Here is a 16,283-nt window from a genome sequence, read left to right on the forward strand (position 1 = left end):
AACAGCCCAAAACAAAGACAGCAGAGGGAGCTCTGTTGCCTCTGGATTTGTGCAAGATAGCAAATAAGAGGATGGTTGGGAAAGGAAGCCTTCAGGATTGTAACTACTGTCCCTTATTTAGATTCCCCTCATGCTGTGCAAATAGTGCAGATATCCCCAGGTCATTCTGCTTTCAGACATTGTGATGTTGTGACAGCAGGAGTTACTGCTCTGCTTACAACACATTTACTACTGTAAATTCAGGGCTTTCATTTTGATAACTGCTGTGATAGAGCAACAAATCTGGACATAAACCTTTACAACCCACTCGATCAAACCTCTGTCAATCTTAGCTTCTTGGTTACACTCTGGGGGCACAAAGCGATCCAAAGGTCAGATTTGTGCCGAGTTCCATATCCAATCAGTGCAGTGGACTCAAGGTAGTGGGTTGATCATTAACGGGATGTTAATGATGTAGTGATTGCTGGGTCAGCCCCATTCATGGCTCTCATCACAGGCTGTTGGTCACTCCTCCCTCCTGGTGTCAGTCCAAACATTCAGCTTCACCTCAAGGCACCCACTCACTGAAAGCCTTCCCTGTGCACAGATGATGAACCCAATATTTACCCACAGTTAAAAATTACCCCAATTCTGCCTGTTAAAAATTAAAAACCCACTTTAGTTAAAATCCAAGTGGGAAGTACCCATGATTCATTCTTCATCCCCAGCCGCAGTTTCACCGCTGTTTATAACTTCGCTAGCAGCACCAGGGAAATGGTTTCTCCAAAGCCAGGATTTCTTTCTCTTGCCTCTTGGGCTGTGTTTTTCCTGCTGCTGTGGACCTCTGGTGAAGGTGGGAAGCTCTTGGTCATACCCATCGATGGCAGCCACTGGCTCAGCACACTCCCGGTCGTAGAGAAGCTCAGGGACAAGGGACACGAAATCGTGGTGGTTGCGCCGGAGATAAATTTGCGGATCCATTCATCCCCGATTTATACCTTGAAAACCTACCCTGTGTCCTACACTAAGGAGTTTGTGGAGGCAGAGTTTAAAAAGATGGGCCACAGGAGTTTCACACCTCAACCCTTTTTGGAAAAACTCTCCAAAATTGCCAATTTTACAAGCATGTTCTTGGACTCCTGCAAGCGTCTCCTGTCCGACAAAGAGCTGATCCAATACCTTGAGGGAAGCAAATTTGATGCCATCTTTATGGATCCCTTCTTCCCATGTGGGCAGATTCTGGCAGAACATCTGTCCCTGCCCTCTGTGTACTTCCTGCGGGGGCTGCCGTGCAGTCTGGAATTCCAGGCCACCATGTGTCCCAGCCCTCCTTCCTACATCCCGCGGTTCTTCACACGCTCCACGGACCGCATGTCCTTCTGGCAGCGCCTGGGCAACCTCCTGGCCACCCTGGGCAGCTCCCTGGCCTGCTCTGTCCTTTATTCTCCCTATGATCCCTTGATCCGGGAGTTCCTGCAGCGGGAGGCGACCGTGCCCGAGCTGTTCAGCCACGCCGCTGTTTGGCTCATGAAATACGACTTTGTCTTTGAGTACCCCAGGCCCCTCATGCCCAACATGGTCTTGGTCGGAGGCATAGGCTGCACTCGGGAAAACAAATTATCCCAGGTTAGTTCCCGTTTTTTTCCCAGAGTTTAGCTGTGGGTGCGCTGTGAGCTCTTTCCAGGAGATGGAGCTCCCAGTCTGGAATGAAAGTGGCTGGGAGTGCATTTTGCACCGCTGCATCCCTTCAACAATGAGGGGAAAGTTACTTTGTGGGACACATCTGCATTCCCAGTCAAACCTGCACAAAAAAGGGGGGGAAAAAAAGGCAGTTTTTTTCTTTTTCTTTTTTTTTCCCTTTTCCATTTTTCCTGCCTATTTCCATTCCCTTTTCCTTTTTCCTGTCTACAGCTTCCTTAAGAGGGACAGTGGAGGGACAGCTCCCATCTCTGCTCTCTGCAGCCAGGGACAGCACCCAAGGGAGTGGCTGGAGCTGTGTTGGTTTAGGTTGGATTTTAGGAAAAGGTTCTTCCCCCAGAGGGTGCTGGGCACTGCCCAGGCTCCCCAGGGAAAGGGCACAGCCCCAGGCTGCCAGAGCCCAAGGAACATTTGAACAATGCTCTCAGGGATGCACAGGGTGGGATTGTTGGGGTGTCTGTGCAGGGCCAGGGGTTGGATCAATGATCCCTGTGGGTCCCTTCCAGTTGAGGATGTTCCATGAACTTCAAACAGGCTTGAATTAAAACCCCACAACCAGTGAAGCAGCACTTCTGCCACTTTTGTGTAAAATACTCTGCACTGCAACTGTATTTTGCTTCAACTGTGCCAAAATTTCTCAGTATGGGATATCTTCCACTTTCCAGTTAGGAAATCCTCCTAATTCTCTTATTTTTTGCATGAGTCTCCACTGCAGATATTTTGTAAAAGTATGAGCAGGTGCTGATTAAAACCACTACTGAAATAACCTGCATATCCCCAAAGCAGGTCTTCAAAGAGTTTCCTCATAGTAGGAAAACTTCTGAGCAGAAAGTCAGACCTTGGTACACAAAGACATCTAAAAATCAAAATAAAACTGATGTCCCACTGAATGTAAATATGATTAAATATGCCTTGAGACAGCCACAAAAATATGGAAAAGAGAGTAAACTGACAGAGTCAGTCTCTGTTGTCCCTGCCCATGGCAGGGAGTTGGAATGAGACAATCTTTAAAGTCCCTTCCAACCCAAAGCATTCCATGGTTCTCTGGTTATCCCCTCAGATCCCACAGATAACATGGTAATTGCCAGAATTACAGAAACATTTCATTGTTTTCCCCTTATTTAACTCTGATGCCTGCAATAATTTCCTCCAGTTTTGCCTTTCCTTCCTCGGCTCAACCAAACATTTTTCTGTTTCAAAGAATTTTTGCTCCAGCCTTGGGCTGTTTTTTTCTGCTTCATTGGAATCTTTTTGTTCCTGGATTCCAGTGCTAGATCTCCTTTTATTATTTAAATCACTCAAACAAAAGAGAGACAAAACTGGCTGCAGTTCAGTGTTATCACACCCAAAGCAGATACAATAAATCCAGATATTAGAAATTTGAGTTACCTGCTGTCAGAACCCTCTTCCAGGATTTTAATTCTCTCTTGTAGCTGCTTGGTCTGGAAAGAAGAACATCAGTTCTGAATCCAGGTTCGGGTTAAATATGCCCATTTTTACTTTCCAAAGACTTATTTTCTTTAGGATCATAGGCCAGGTTGGGGTGAAAGGGACATTAAAGCCCATCCAGTCCAATCCCCTGCTGTGGGCAGGGACACCTTCCACTATCCCAGCTGCTCCAAACCCCATCCATCCTCCCCTTGGACACTTCCAGGGATCCAGGGGCAGCCACAGCTGCTCTGGGCACCCTGTGCCAGGGGCCTGTGAGGCCTCCCCACCCTCAGAGAGAAGAATTTCTTCCTGATGCCTAACACAAATTCCCCCTCTTTTGGTTTGAACGCTTTCCTCCCTGTCCCACCACTCCAATTCTTCATGAAGAGTCCTTCTCCAGCTTCCTTCTGGGCCTCTTCACAGGAAAGGGGCTCTGAGGTCTCCACACAAAAATCTTGTCTGCTCCAGCTGAACAGGATGTCCCAGCCTGTCCCCATGAGGGAGGCGCTCCTGTCTCCTTGTCAGCTCCATGGTTCTCCTCTGGACTTGCTCCCACAGTCCCATGTGCTTCACATGTTGATGATCCCAGAGCTGGATGCAGGATCCAGGTGTGAGAGGGGGACAATCCTGTCCCTGGGCCTGCTGGCTGTGCTGCTTTGGATGCAGAACTCTCAGTAACAACTCGTTTTCCTGGTAACAATTTTGTTGTGCTCACTGCTTGTTCTGTTGCCTTTCCAGAGAGTTTTGTGGGAACACGGCAGCAACTCCAGCCTCTGACAAGAGAAAGGGCTTTGACTAAAGGCTTGCTTTCCTCTGGCAGGAATTTGAAGCCATGGTGAACGCCTCTGGAGAACACGGCATCGTTGTTTTCTCGCTGGGCTCCATGGTGTCCGAGATTCCTATGAAGAAAGCCATGGAAATCGCAGAGGGCTTGGGAACAGTCCCTCAGACGGTACCAATCCCCTCTTCCCCTTCCAGCAGAGCAGCTCCACGCTGGTCTCAGGCCCTCCCTCCCTTTTCCTGCTGGGATCTGACGTGGGCTTTGCTTCCCTTGCCAGGTCTTCTGGCGCTACACAGGCAAGGCACCCCCCAACCTGCCCAAGAACGTGAAGCTCGTCAAGTGGCTGCCTCAGAATGACCTCCTGGGTAGGTCTGACACCCCTGGGCTGACACCAGGCCGGTGCTGCTGCCCCAGAAGGGCATCATCTGTGGGTCAGGTGTGAGTTACCATCCCCTGAGCCAGTAAACCTGTTGGAGCCAGAGCTTGTCCTTTAGGAACTTAGCTGGGAATTGCTGAATTATGAAACAGCTCTGAAAAGGTTTTCCAACACTCCAGTATCAGTCAAAGATGAGTCTTTATGTCTGACTGAGCAGTCTCAACAACCAGCTGTGCTTTTGTCCCATCTTTTGGCCTGAAGAGAAACTTCATGGTCCTCAAGGGAGCGCTTCCAGACCGGTCTTTGGGCTTTTAAAGTGGTGGAATTGTTGCCAGGATTTGCTAGTAACAGGTTCAGCTGTGAGAGACCTTCACTACCATGGGAGAGATGGTGAAAAATGAATCGGTGGCAACATCCTTTTTAACCTCTCCTGGCTCTGGTTTAATCCTAAAGTTGGAGGATTACCCAAAACCGAGACAGAGGTCTACAAAGTTCCAATCCCTAAGTCTGGCCATGAGGGATGATGCTCACAACTTCCCCAAATCCTTGATTTGTCCCAGCCACAGCCCTTTTTGGTGGATGTTTTTTCCCCAAGGACGTTTTGCTGGGAGTCAGTAATTCCAGGAGCTAACACAAGCCTGCGTTTCCCTCCACAGCCCACCCCAAGACTCGCGCCTTCATCACCCACGGAGGCTCCCACGGTGTTTATGAGGGAATCTGCAATGCAGTGCCCATGGTGCTGATGCCTCTCTTTGGGGACCAGATGGACAATGCCAAGCGAGTGGAGTCCCGGGGAGCAGGGCTGACCCTCAACATCCTGGAGATGACTTCCAACGATATCTCCAACGCCCTGAAGGCAGTGATCAACGACAAAAGGTCAGTACCAGTGCACACCCTTCCCCCTCCTTACTGTGTGGCCCCAGCACGTTCACTTCCAGATCAACAGGGTCTTTTTCTCTTCTCAAATGGCTTCTTTGATCAAAAGTTTGGATTTGATAGCAGCTGCTTCCATGGAGAAGCTGATGCTCACCCTGTGTTAACTTCAGGCTGTCCCCTTTAGGGGACAAGAAGTGGCTGAGAAGGGAGTAGGGGAGGTGGGCTGGGAATGCAATGGAAGAAGTCAAGTTGCCAAAAAAATTGTGTCACCTTCTTAAAGCCAAGGCAGTGACAGAGGCTTTGATACAAGTGGCAAACAGCTTTTGTTCCCAAACCTGTGGTGACTCAGGTCAGTGGGGAGCCTGAAAAGGGTTTATCAAACATATTTATCACTGATTTATCTTACAGGTGAGTTTTCTCAGGCATTCCCCCCCCCACCCTCAGTGCTTATGAGGAAATGAGGAATTCTGTGAGCACAGAGAGCCTTGTCTGGCTCAGCAAGGCTGGACAATCCCAGCACAGAGCAGGAGGAACCTGCAGGGATGCACTGAGGAAGCCCAGGGAACATCACAGGGCTGCAGTCAGCACACCCAAGGGGTTTAAAGGCAGCATAGAGATTTCTTTCCAAAGAGCTCTTCCCTGCTCCCGTTCAAGGATGCCAAGGACTAAGAAACCCCACCACATTCCTGAGAAAAAACAGCTTATTGACATTGTTCCCTACCCAATTTTTATGGCAATAATAGCAATAACACTGCTACTAACAAAAACAATAATAATAATGCAGCTGGAAAAGCTGGCTAGCTTTTCCAGCTGCATTATTATTGTTTTTATAGCAATAATAGCAATAACACTACTACTAACAAAAACAATAATAATGCAGCTGGAAAAGCTGGCTAGCTTTTCCACCCCCAGTCTCCCCTTTCAGCCAGAAACCTTCACCCACCCCAGAGATTCTCCTGAGAGCTCAAACTAAGCTTTCCTTCTTTTTTTTTTTTTTCTTTTGGTCATTGGAAACAACACTTCCCGGGCCTGTAACTTTGCTGTTGCCCTTCTCAAGGGGCTCAGTAGCTCAAGAGCCCAGGGAAGCTGTGACTGCTCCATCCCTGGAAGTCTCCTGGATGGGAATTGGAGCAACCTGGCCTGGTGGAAGGTGTCCCTGCCGATGAGGGATGAGCTTCATGGTCCTTCCAACCCACCCCACCTTGTGATACTGACGCCTTGGAGTGGCTACCTAGAACAGAGATGAGAAAATATTAAGATAATTGAGTGGGTATTTAAAAAAGCTGGATTTTTCCCGGGTCCAAGGGTTTTCCAGAAGTTTTTTCTGGCATCCCATCTGGGGTGCCAGAAAACTGATGCCTTGGAGTGGGCCTGTAACTTTGCTGTTGCCCTTCTCAAGGGGCTCAGTAGCTCAAGAGCCCAGGGAAGCTGTGACTGCTCCATCCCTGGAAGTCTCCTGGATGGGGATTGGAGCAACCTGGCCTGGTGGAAGGTGTCCCTGCCGATGAGGGATGAGCTTCATGGTCCTTCCAACCCACCCCACCTTGTGATACTGACGCCTTGGAGTGGCTACCTAGAACAGAGATGAGAAAATATTAAGATAATTGAGTGGGTATTTAAAAAAGCTTGATTTTTCCCGGGTCCAAGGGTTTTCCCGGGCCTGTAACTTTGCTGTTGCCCTTCTCAAGGGGCTCAGTAGCTCAAGAGCCCAGGGAAGCTGTGACTGCTCCATCCCTGGAAGTCTCCTGGATGGGAATTGGAGCAACCTGGCCTGGTGGAAGGTGTCCCTGCCCATGAAGGATGAGCTTCATGGTCCTTCCAACCCACCCCACCTTGTGATACTGATGCCTTGGAGTGGCTACCTAGAACAGAGATGAGAAAATATTAAGATAATTGAGTGGGTATTTAAAAAAACTTTTCCCTGGTCCAAGGGTTTTCCAGAAGTTTTTTCTGGCATCCCATCTGGGGTGCCAGAAAACTGATGCCTTGGAGTGGCTCCCTAGAACAGAGGCTAGACAAGGTTAAGAGAATAAAGTGGGTATTTACTAAAGGCCTTCAGTGGATACACCTTGGGCAGTCAGAAGCCTCCCACAGGCTACACCCAAGATAGATGATGGTCAAGAGTTTTTCAGACAATTATAAGTTTGGTCTATTTACATATTAGGGGTTAATATCCCAATTACAGCTTCAGGTAATGGGGTCACATATCCCCAGTTCATCCCCCTCCAGTTCACTGTTGTTTACATTTTTCAGGGCCTGAGGCTGTAGGGTGTCCCTGAGTTTCAGGCCCAGAGGAATTGTTTTGCCTGAATAAAATGGGAGAACAGCAGCTGACAGGCTATGGAGTTTTCGAGTTCCACCCTAAAGCAGTACAGGATTTAAAAAACATAAAAGCTGAAATCCTAAGGCATCAACTCCATTTTTGAGCAACGCCTTCTCTTGTAGCAGTGTGGGGTTTAGATGGTGGTTGCTGCTACCTATTTTCCAGTAAGCATCTCTGTGGTATTCACATTCTCTGAACAGAGAGAGACATAATTCTCTCTCCCAGGATTGTTCCTAGGGAAGGCAGTGAGAAACCTCAGAGAAGAAAACAATTCTTGTCTCTGTTCACTGCTCCTGTCTTTGCACATGTGGAATGTGTTATGGATATTGTTTACTGAAAATGATTTGGTTAATTGGACACTGGTGAAAGTTGTTTTGAGTGATTGGCCAATCACTAAAAGCTGTGTCCTGGCTGTCTCAGACAGTCATGGGTTTTTCTGTAGTACAGTATCTCTTTAGTATAGTTTTAATATAGTATTAATGTAATATAGTATAGTTTTAATAAAGCAATTGTTCAGCCTTCTCCTGCAAACCAGACTTTGAGTGAATTTGTGTAATTTCTGGCTCAGCAGTGACACATCTCCTGTGGAAAAGTCTCTTGGGAAAGCATTCAGGCAAGGCAGTCAGGTCCACACACGCCACACTCACCAGGGCTAGGTCAGCCAAGAGAGGCAGAAGGGCCTTTGATATGGTCAGTTCCAGCATGGCTTATTTCTGCTTGATGAAGGGGAAATCAGGGACAAAAGACCTGTCCATGTGCTCTGCACAAGGTTAAGTATGTGGGGTCAGTGGCCAATGGTTTGAGGGCACTGGCCTACAGGGAAGACAGGGCTGGCCACCAGGGGTACCACAATCAGTGAGGAAACAGGGAAAGGAAAACCAGGAGACTTTGGGACACATAGGGAATGGAACTGGAGTGGATCATAGTGTTGCAAGACTCCGTGGGGAAGTTTTCTCTTTCAGCCTAGGTGGAGACTCTGGTATATTCTTCCAAGGCAAGGCCCTTGGGATTGCCCTGAGGGGTTCAAAGGATTCCACGTTCTCTTGGCAGGTACAAGGAGAACATCCAGCGCCTCTCCGACCTGCACCTGGACAGACCCATCCACCCTCTGGACCTGGCTGTGCACTGGGTGGAGTTTGTGATGAGGCACAAGGGGGCCCCTCACCTGCGCCCTGCCGCCCACGACCTCAACTGGGTGCAGTACCACTCGCTGGATGTCATTGCCTTCCTGGCGGCCGTCACCCTCCTCGTCCTCTTCATCTCCTTCAAGTGCTGCCTCTGCTGCTGCCGCCGGTGCTTCTGCAAGAAGGGCAGGACAGGGAAGGCCACCAAAGCCAAGTCCCACTAGCACCTGGGAACAGTGGTAGGTGACCAAGCTCCCGCTCCAGACCCAGCAGAGGGGTCAGGGAACAGCTTGAATTTCACTGCAATGAATAAAACACTGTGATTTTCAGCCAAGGAATGATAGGGTTCCTTTGAAATAGCAGCACGAGAAGGATTGTTCCCCTGATCTAATTTTGGCCTTTTAATTAAGAATGGGTTGTTAAAAATGCCTTGTGTAGGAGTGCTGCAGTCACTTGGGAAGGTCTGAGTGTGAAATCCCCAGCCCCTGGCTTCCACCTGTCAGTGTGCAGAGGACTCAGTGAAATCTTTTAACCTCCACCTGCAGCAGAGACAGGTAGGGATTTTGGAGGAGAACCATCTGGCCAGATTTTTGTTTGAAATCTCTGTGTGGCTGCAGTTGTAGGAGAGGCAAATGTACACTCACAGCTCCTGGTCATGCAAACCGAGCTCGATGCACATCTTCGTGGGTTTACAAGACCCTGAACAGAACCAAGCTGCTGGAAAATCCCTGGTGTTTCCCCCAAATTGCCCATCAGGCAGATGTGCTGTAGCTGGAGCTCACCTGCTGGTGAGGAGATCTTTGTAAGCATCACTTATAAACCCCCACAACTGATTTGCTCTTTGTAAGTGATGCTCAGGGAAAGACCCAAACCCCAGCCCTATAAATAAACCCTGAATACTAAAAAGAAAGCCTTCTGTGTTTTCTGCCTTGAGAGTTATGGGAGGGATGCTTGTTTGTTCATGGAAAAAGAGCTGGAGAAGGGACGGATTGAATCCCCCATGGTGTGAAAGCCACCTTGATACACAAACCCCTTTCTCAGCATTCCTGTCCCTGCTGCCTGGTGATGTGGTCCTTGCTGGGAGGTGACATCCTGAGGCTGCCACAGCTCCCAGGTGAATATTCCAGGCTCTGAGCTGGGGGATCCCAGTACATCAGGGCAGCACAGGTGTCTTGCTGAGTACCTGCTGCTGCTCTTTTCTCTGGCACTTTGGAAAAGCAGGGATTTCAGAGGAGGATGTGTGAAGTCCAAGGCAGTCTCTGTCCTCGGCCTGTCCCCACTGCGGTGCCCAAATCTCCTGGACACCCACCCTGCCCACAGCCTGCCCAGCACTTTTCTTCCCCTCCTCCTGCCCACCACAAACAGAAGGAGACTTTTCTTTGGGGCGTGCAGACTCCCCATGGTGAGTGAGGGCTGAGCTGCTTGGAAAATGCAGCTCCACACGCTCCTGAGGTGACAGCTCAGGCTGTCCCCGTGGCTCTGGTGACAGCTGGAAAGGAGACCCTGCAGACCTGTCAGGGCTGTCACAGCACAGCCACGGTGGCTCCAGTCCTCTCTGAGCATCTCTGGCTCCCAGCAGCGTCCAATGCCAAAAAAAACCCACTTCAAAATGTCCTTGAGAAGGAGTTCTCCGAGTGCCCTGCTGCAAACTGGCTCTGGATCAACCCAGTGACTTTCTCTGCATGGACAAGGGGAGAACTCTTTGATTTCAGATCAGAAGAGCACAACTGAGAAAAAAAAAAATATATCCCAATTTCAGCTCCAGCCCCCTGGTGCAGGGGAAGTAAAACTGAAAGGAAGTTTCAAAATGCCCATCCCATGACTTATTTCATTTCAGAAATATTTTTAACCCAGCCAAAGAAAAACAACAGCAAAATCCAGGTATCCTCTCCCTCCCTTTGCTCTCCTCACCCTCACTGCTTTATCCTGCTCTTGGTTTTCCCATGGAGAAGCAATGTGCAGGGCCAGGGCTGGAGAAGCATCCCCGTGCCCAGCAGAGGACACTCTGGGATCACCCAGAGGCAGGAGCAGGGACAGGGCCACCCTTCCCAGCAGGCCAGCCCAGGGGGTGGCTGTAACTCCACGGGGACTTGTTCATCCCCCACGCCATGCTCCAGGGATACGGACACTGCTGCCAGGAGAGGATTCCCAGAGCCAGTGAGGAGCCAAAGCACTCGGGACAAGTGGCTCAGGGGAAGGAGCTGGACCATCACCGCAGCTCGGGCCCCCCAAACCTTCCCAGGAAGGGTTAATCAGGAATGATGTCCCCTCTTATTGCCCCTTAATTGGGGGCCATACAGAGCCAAAAAGCAGGGCACAGCCTCCAGCCCAGCTTCCCTTGCTGGGAAATGGAGAAATCCACAGCCACAGCCCAGATTAGAGCACCAGAGCTGACCCTGGAGCCCTTCCCAAAAGGGGAAACTGAGGCAGGGCTGCTCTTCTCCCCGAGCTCCTCAGAGGCCCAGGCACTGCAGCCTGAGTTTTCCCAGCAAATCCTTCAAATCTCAGGGAAAAGGCAGCAGCCAAAATGCCCTCACTGCCCTTGGAGAACGGGGGTACAAACACCTCCCACCTCAGCAGCTCCCCCCAACCAGAGCTGGTGATTTCTGCTCCCACCCAGGGCATTTTTGGGTGTTTGTCTTATTTTCCCCTGGATTTAACATCCGGTAAGTCTGGGAAAGAGACAGTACTGCTTCCCAGCCCTTCTGGACTGCTCAGACCCACCCCAGCTGCAAATTGTGGCCCTGAAGCTCTCTGGTTTTGGGATGGGGTGTCCTGGGGGACATGGCAGCCCTGCAGCCAGCATCTCTCCCTGCTTCCCACCAGCCAGACCACGGGAAATGACAGGAATTGCTGGCATTTTTCTGCAGCCACAGGGTTTCTCAGCCTCAGCCCAGTCCCCAAGGGCAACAGGGAGGTTTTCCCACTGCCATGGGAGCTCTGGGTGGATCTCAGGCTCCTCCAGCTCCGCAGTGTGGGGGTCCATGGATACCTCTGGCCCACAGGGACACACCAGCATGTCCAAGCCCTGTCCAGCCTGGCTTTGGACATTTCCAGGGCTCTAGAGGCAGCCACAGCTTCCCTGGGCAACCTCACCACCCTCAGAGGGAAGAATTTCTTCCTAACATTCCATCTCAACCTATTCTCTGACAGCTGAAAGCCGTTCCCCCTTAGAGGTATGTCCTTATGAATAAATATCCTGGTTATTCACAGGCACAGGAACATTCCCTCTTCCTTACCTGTGCAGGGCTCCACCCACAGGTGGGTCCCTTGCCCTGGACACTCACTTGGATGCTCACCCTCAGACTTGCAGTTAATAATTTAATTCATTTATTTGAAAATCTACCTTTTGGGTGGCTTTGTAAAAAGTAAATACTTACTGCTGCTGGTACCCAGGCACCACTCCAGTTTGGGGAGATTTTCCAGGAGCTCATTTCCCACTGTGGGAAACCATGGAAGCACAACTTGAGAAGATGAGGAGTGCATCCCACCTCCCTGAGGAGTGTGGACAAGGGAAATCAACCTGCCAGGAGCAGCACCAGCCCCATTCGACAGAAAACACCCAAACCCACCCATCCCATCCCATCCCATCCCATCCCACGGCAGTTTGGATCCCTGGCACTGCCCAAGGCTGACAGGGAGCTGGCAGCAGCAACCCCAGGCAATTTTAGCTGGAGCAGCCACAGAGCCCTCAGATTAATTATCACCTCCAGAGGTGTTTTCAGGAGTTATTTATAAGTGAGTGGGATGAAACCTGGGGAAAAGGGGTTGCCAAAATGTCCGAGACAAAGGGCAGGACAGACTCTCCCTCCACGGGAGGGAGCATCCATTCCCTTTCTTTTTAAGGAAGCGTGAAAGGTCTCCTGTGCCAGATCTGATTGCTCAGGGTGATAAAAGAGAGCCATGGAGCAAATCCCAAATCCCCCCAGCCAGATCCTGCCTGCCTTATTGAGCCTGTCCTCAAAAACCAGCCTGAACAAAAGGAGAAGAGTTCTTCCCAGGAATGCCACCAGCCTGGATTATTTTAGGGGAGGGGGAGACATGATCCGTGCTTCACTGGGGCAGATCCAAGCACCCCTCTGTGGTTCAGGGACTCAGTTTGTGCTGGACAATGCCACAGAGCTGGAAGCTTTAATTAATGTTCAGTGGGGGGCATCAAGGCAGGGCAGGAGCCCAGAGGCTGCTGAAGGGGTGCTGCGGCCATCCTTGGGGCCGGGCTGGTCCCAACCCCTTGGAGATGATCCCAGCAGAGCAGGAGGGTGACTCAGGGCTGGGTGACTCAGGGAGGGGAGGGCAAACCACAACCAGCGTCACTCCCAACATCCCAACACCGAGTGCGGCTGTTAAACAGTAAAAAAATTACACATTCCTCCCCCAGGCAGAGCCCTCTTCACTTGGACATCAGGGTCCTTCCGCCCCAAATCCTGCAATCAGCCACCCCTTGGGAAAAACATACCTTTACATCCTTCTTCTCCCTCCCTCATTACAATAAATTGTTTTTTCAAAGCCTGAGGGTGCCATTTGTTGCTCAGAAGCCCCTGAATTCCAGCCATGGATTAAACCTGCTGAGCTGTGAAGAGGGGAGCTCCAGGGGATCCTTTGGGTAAAGCCTCTTGCCAAAAAGGAAAAAAAAAAAAAAAGTAAAAAAAAAAGGCTTTTGAAAGGAGGCTTGAGTGGGTCATGCTGTGAGCATGGGATGGGAGTTGCATTTCCTGGGATGATCATCATCATCTCCCTGAATTTCCAGTCATGCAAACCTCTTTTTGAGAAAAATCAGGCCTGATTAAGTCACCTCGGGCTATTAAGGTAAAAAAAAAAAAATAAGGATCCAGCAAACAAGGAAACCCAAAGGTGGAACAGGACTGCTGAGCCAAGTGTGCTCAGAACAGCAGCAAATCCCAGCACCCAGGGATGGTGCAGAATTCCAAGGAATCCCTTGTGATCCTCACTGAAGGTGTTTCCAGCAGTTTTCCACAAAACAAACCACCAAGCCTCCAGCTGGCAGGGGAACACGGCCCCCAGAGGAGACTGGATGCAGGGGACAGCCTGGAAAGGGAAGGATTTGGTGGCAAAAGAAAAACCTGAGCAGGACTTGGGAGCAGCCCTGCCCCCCTGAGCACTCACACCGTGTCCTGGTAATCCACAACAGGCTTTTAATGAAGAGCTGGGAAGGCAGCAAATGCAGAGATTTTCAGCAGGAATTTCTGGGATAAAAACAAACGCCCAGAGAGCTGCAGGGTCTCACCACAGGCTCCAGATTTCCCTGCAGACCACGCTTTGTGTGGAGACCCCGATAGCCACGGGGTGATTTTCCTCTCCCTTCCCCTCCGGACACCTCTCCCTCAGGCTTTTGGGGCTGGATGAGCTCGTGGAAGACGATCCCTCACTTGTGAAAGCAGAAACAGAGGAGAAAATGCTGTGGGGATGCATTTGCCAGGTGACCTGTGCTGAAGCACTTGGTTCCCTGAGGAATAAAAAGCCAAATCCTGTCTTTCCCTGAAGCTGAAAGATTCCAGGGAGCCAGGCAGCAGGGCAGAAGCCAAGGGGAACACCCCAAATCATCTGGCTGGTGTCCCTATTTCCCAGAGCACGGTGGGGCATCACCTGTGCCCACCCCAGAGAGCTGGGGCAGGACAGGAGGGGCCTGAGAGCCCCAGCAGAAACCAAAATATTTCCCTTCCCTGGCCTGGGACCCGACCTCCATTGGGACTGGGAGCAGCACAACAGCCTTGGCTGAACACAGGGGTGTTTCCTCCAGCCAGAAAACAACCAGGGAAACTCCTCTGTGCCAACAGAAATCCTGCAACCCCCTCCTGTCCCACTTCAGGGAGTTCCTTACCTAGAGCTTGAGCATGAGCAGCAGTCTGGGGGGTGAGATGGCTTCCAGACACTTTCCCCCTGGAGACAGTGGGATGGAAAGGCTGAGGGAGGAGAGATGAGATTCAGGACCACTGGCTCTGGCTGCTGGCACTGTGAAAACCCCACTAAATTAATCCCACTCTGCTTTGGGATGGAGAGACAACAGCAGGTGACATCTAACTGGGAGCCCTGGAGAGTAACAGCTTCCACTGGAATGTTTTTTTCTCCAAAAATCTCTTTTCTTAAAAAAAATGTGACCATTAATAAGAACAAAAAACAGTTACTGCACAAGGGTGGCAATTCAGAGATTTTTGGGAGAAGGCCTTGATGTTCAGTTCAGAAGGCATCTGGGGGACACATTCCCAGCCCCAGCATGGGAGGAAGGACTGGATTTCAGACCAAAAATGGGGAGAAATGAATTCAGCCTCATCCCACAGGCCCCCAGATGTGCTGGCCATGGTCACAAGGGCCTGGGGAGGGCACAGGGAGGTGAGGAGCTGAGCCCAGGGTGCTTGAGGCAGCCAAGGTGGGAAGACACAAAAACCAAGACAGCTGGGAATATTCATGGACCAGGGGAGGCTCCAACTCCTGCCCTCCTCACCTGCTGCTGCCACTGTCCCAGCACAGCCTCCTGCAGAGCTCTGGAGCCTGCCAGGAGCAGGGGGAAAGCCCAGACTTGGGCAAAAGCCCGGGGGAAAGGCATCCTGCTGCCTGCACCTGCAGTGGCCCTCACTGCAGGAGGGTTTTAGCTCCTGCTTGGAAAAGCAGGGAGAGGGAGAGGGGCTGGGCTGCTGGCAGCCCCCCTGGGCGATGGGGACTTGCACAGGAAACCCCTCAAAGCCCCTAAAGGAGAAATTCAAGGTACTGTTGTGGGGTCCATGGAGAGTGATCGCTTCTGGGGATGGGATTTTGGGAAAAGGCACCATTCCCTCCACCAGATGCCTTTCCTACTCTTTTTCTTCCACTGTTTTTTTAATTCACGTGAAAAGAAAAAAAAAATCATCCTACAGGAACCTTGACACATCCTCTGGTAGCAGCTTTTCATTAAAAGGAGTCTTTGCACTTAAAATAATCTGTCTGTGCAAAAATATTTCCCTCCCAAGTGAAATATTTGAAAGCTGGGGAGCAGGAGGAGGAGGAAAGGAAGTCGTTCAAAAAACTCAGATTTAAAAGGAAGAGGAGAAAAATAACACAGGCACTGGGTGACACAAATATTGAGGTTTTTGGCACCAGGTTTATAGCAAAGATTATTTACAAGTTAAACTGGATTGGAGGAGCCTTGAAGAATTAGAAATCAATGGCAAAGAGCACCTGGAACATCCCCAGTGAGCTCAGATTTCAAATTAGGAGAAAGAGTCTCTTTTAAGGTGTTGTTGTGGGGTCCATGGAGAGTGATTGCTTCTGGGGATGGGATTTTGGGAAAAGGCACCATTCCCTCCACCAGATGCCTTTCCTACTCTTTTTCTTCCACTGTTTTTTTAATTCACGTGAAAAGAAAAAAAAAATCATCCTACAGGAACCTTGACACATCCTCTGGTAGCAGCTTTTCATTAAAAGGAGTCTTTGCACTTAAAATAATCTGTCTGTGCAAAAATATTTCCCTCCCAAGTGAAATATTTGAAAGCTGGGGAGCAGGAGGAGGAAAGGAAGTCGTTCAAAAAACTCAGATTTAAAAGGAAGAGGAGAAAAATAACACAGGCACTGGGTGACACAAATATTGAGGTTTTTGGCACCAGGTTTATAGCAAAGATTATTTACAAGTTAAACTGGATTGGAGGAGCCTTGAAGAATTAGAAATCAATGGCAAAGAGCACCTGGAACATCCCCAGTGAGCTC

The 16,283-nt window shown here is 50.1% G+C and overlaps 1 protein-coding gene across 3 annotated transcripts in view; it reads left to right on the forward strand.

Annotated features, from left to right (window-relative positions):
* Positions 1-9,494, forward strand: part of LOC120499646 (UDP-glucuronosyltransferase 1A1-like) — a 34,890-nt gene extending 25,396 nt beyond the window's left edge. For 2 of the 3 annotated variants that reach the window (XM_039703612.1, XM_039703615.1), the window contains 4 exons: positions 3,929-4,060; positions 4,167-4,254; positions 4,922-5,141; positions 8,515-9,494. In XM_039703612.1, the coding sequence (XP_039559546.1) occupies positions 3,929-4,060; positions 4,167-4,254; positions 4,922-5,141; positions 8,515-8,812 (738 nt within the window). In that variant the 3' untranslated portion in view covers positions 8,813-9,494. Of the gene's footprint in view, positions 1-683; positions 1,606-3,928; positions 4,061-4,166; positions 4,255-4,921; positions 5,142-8,514 lie in introns of those variants that run through there. The other variant, XM_039703614.1, reaches the window with a different exon arrangement.
* The last annotated feature ends 6,789 nt before the right edge of the window (positions 9,495-16,283 follow it).

The sequence above is a fragment of the Passer montanus genome, unplaced genomic scaffold (assembly GCF_014805655.1).
Source record: "Passer montanus isolate IOZ18808 unplaced genomic scaffold, ASM1480565v1 scaffold165, whole genome shotgun sequence".
In the NCBI taxonomy this organism is placed as follows: domain Eukaryota; kingdom Metazoa; phylum Chordata; class Aves; order Passeriformes; family Passeridae; genus Passer; species Passer montanus.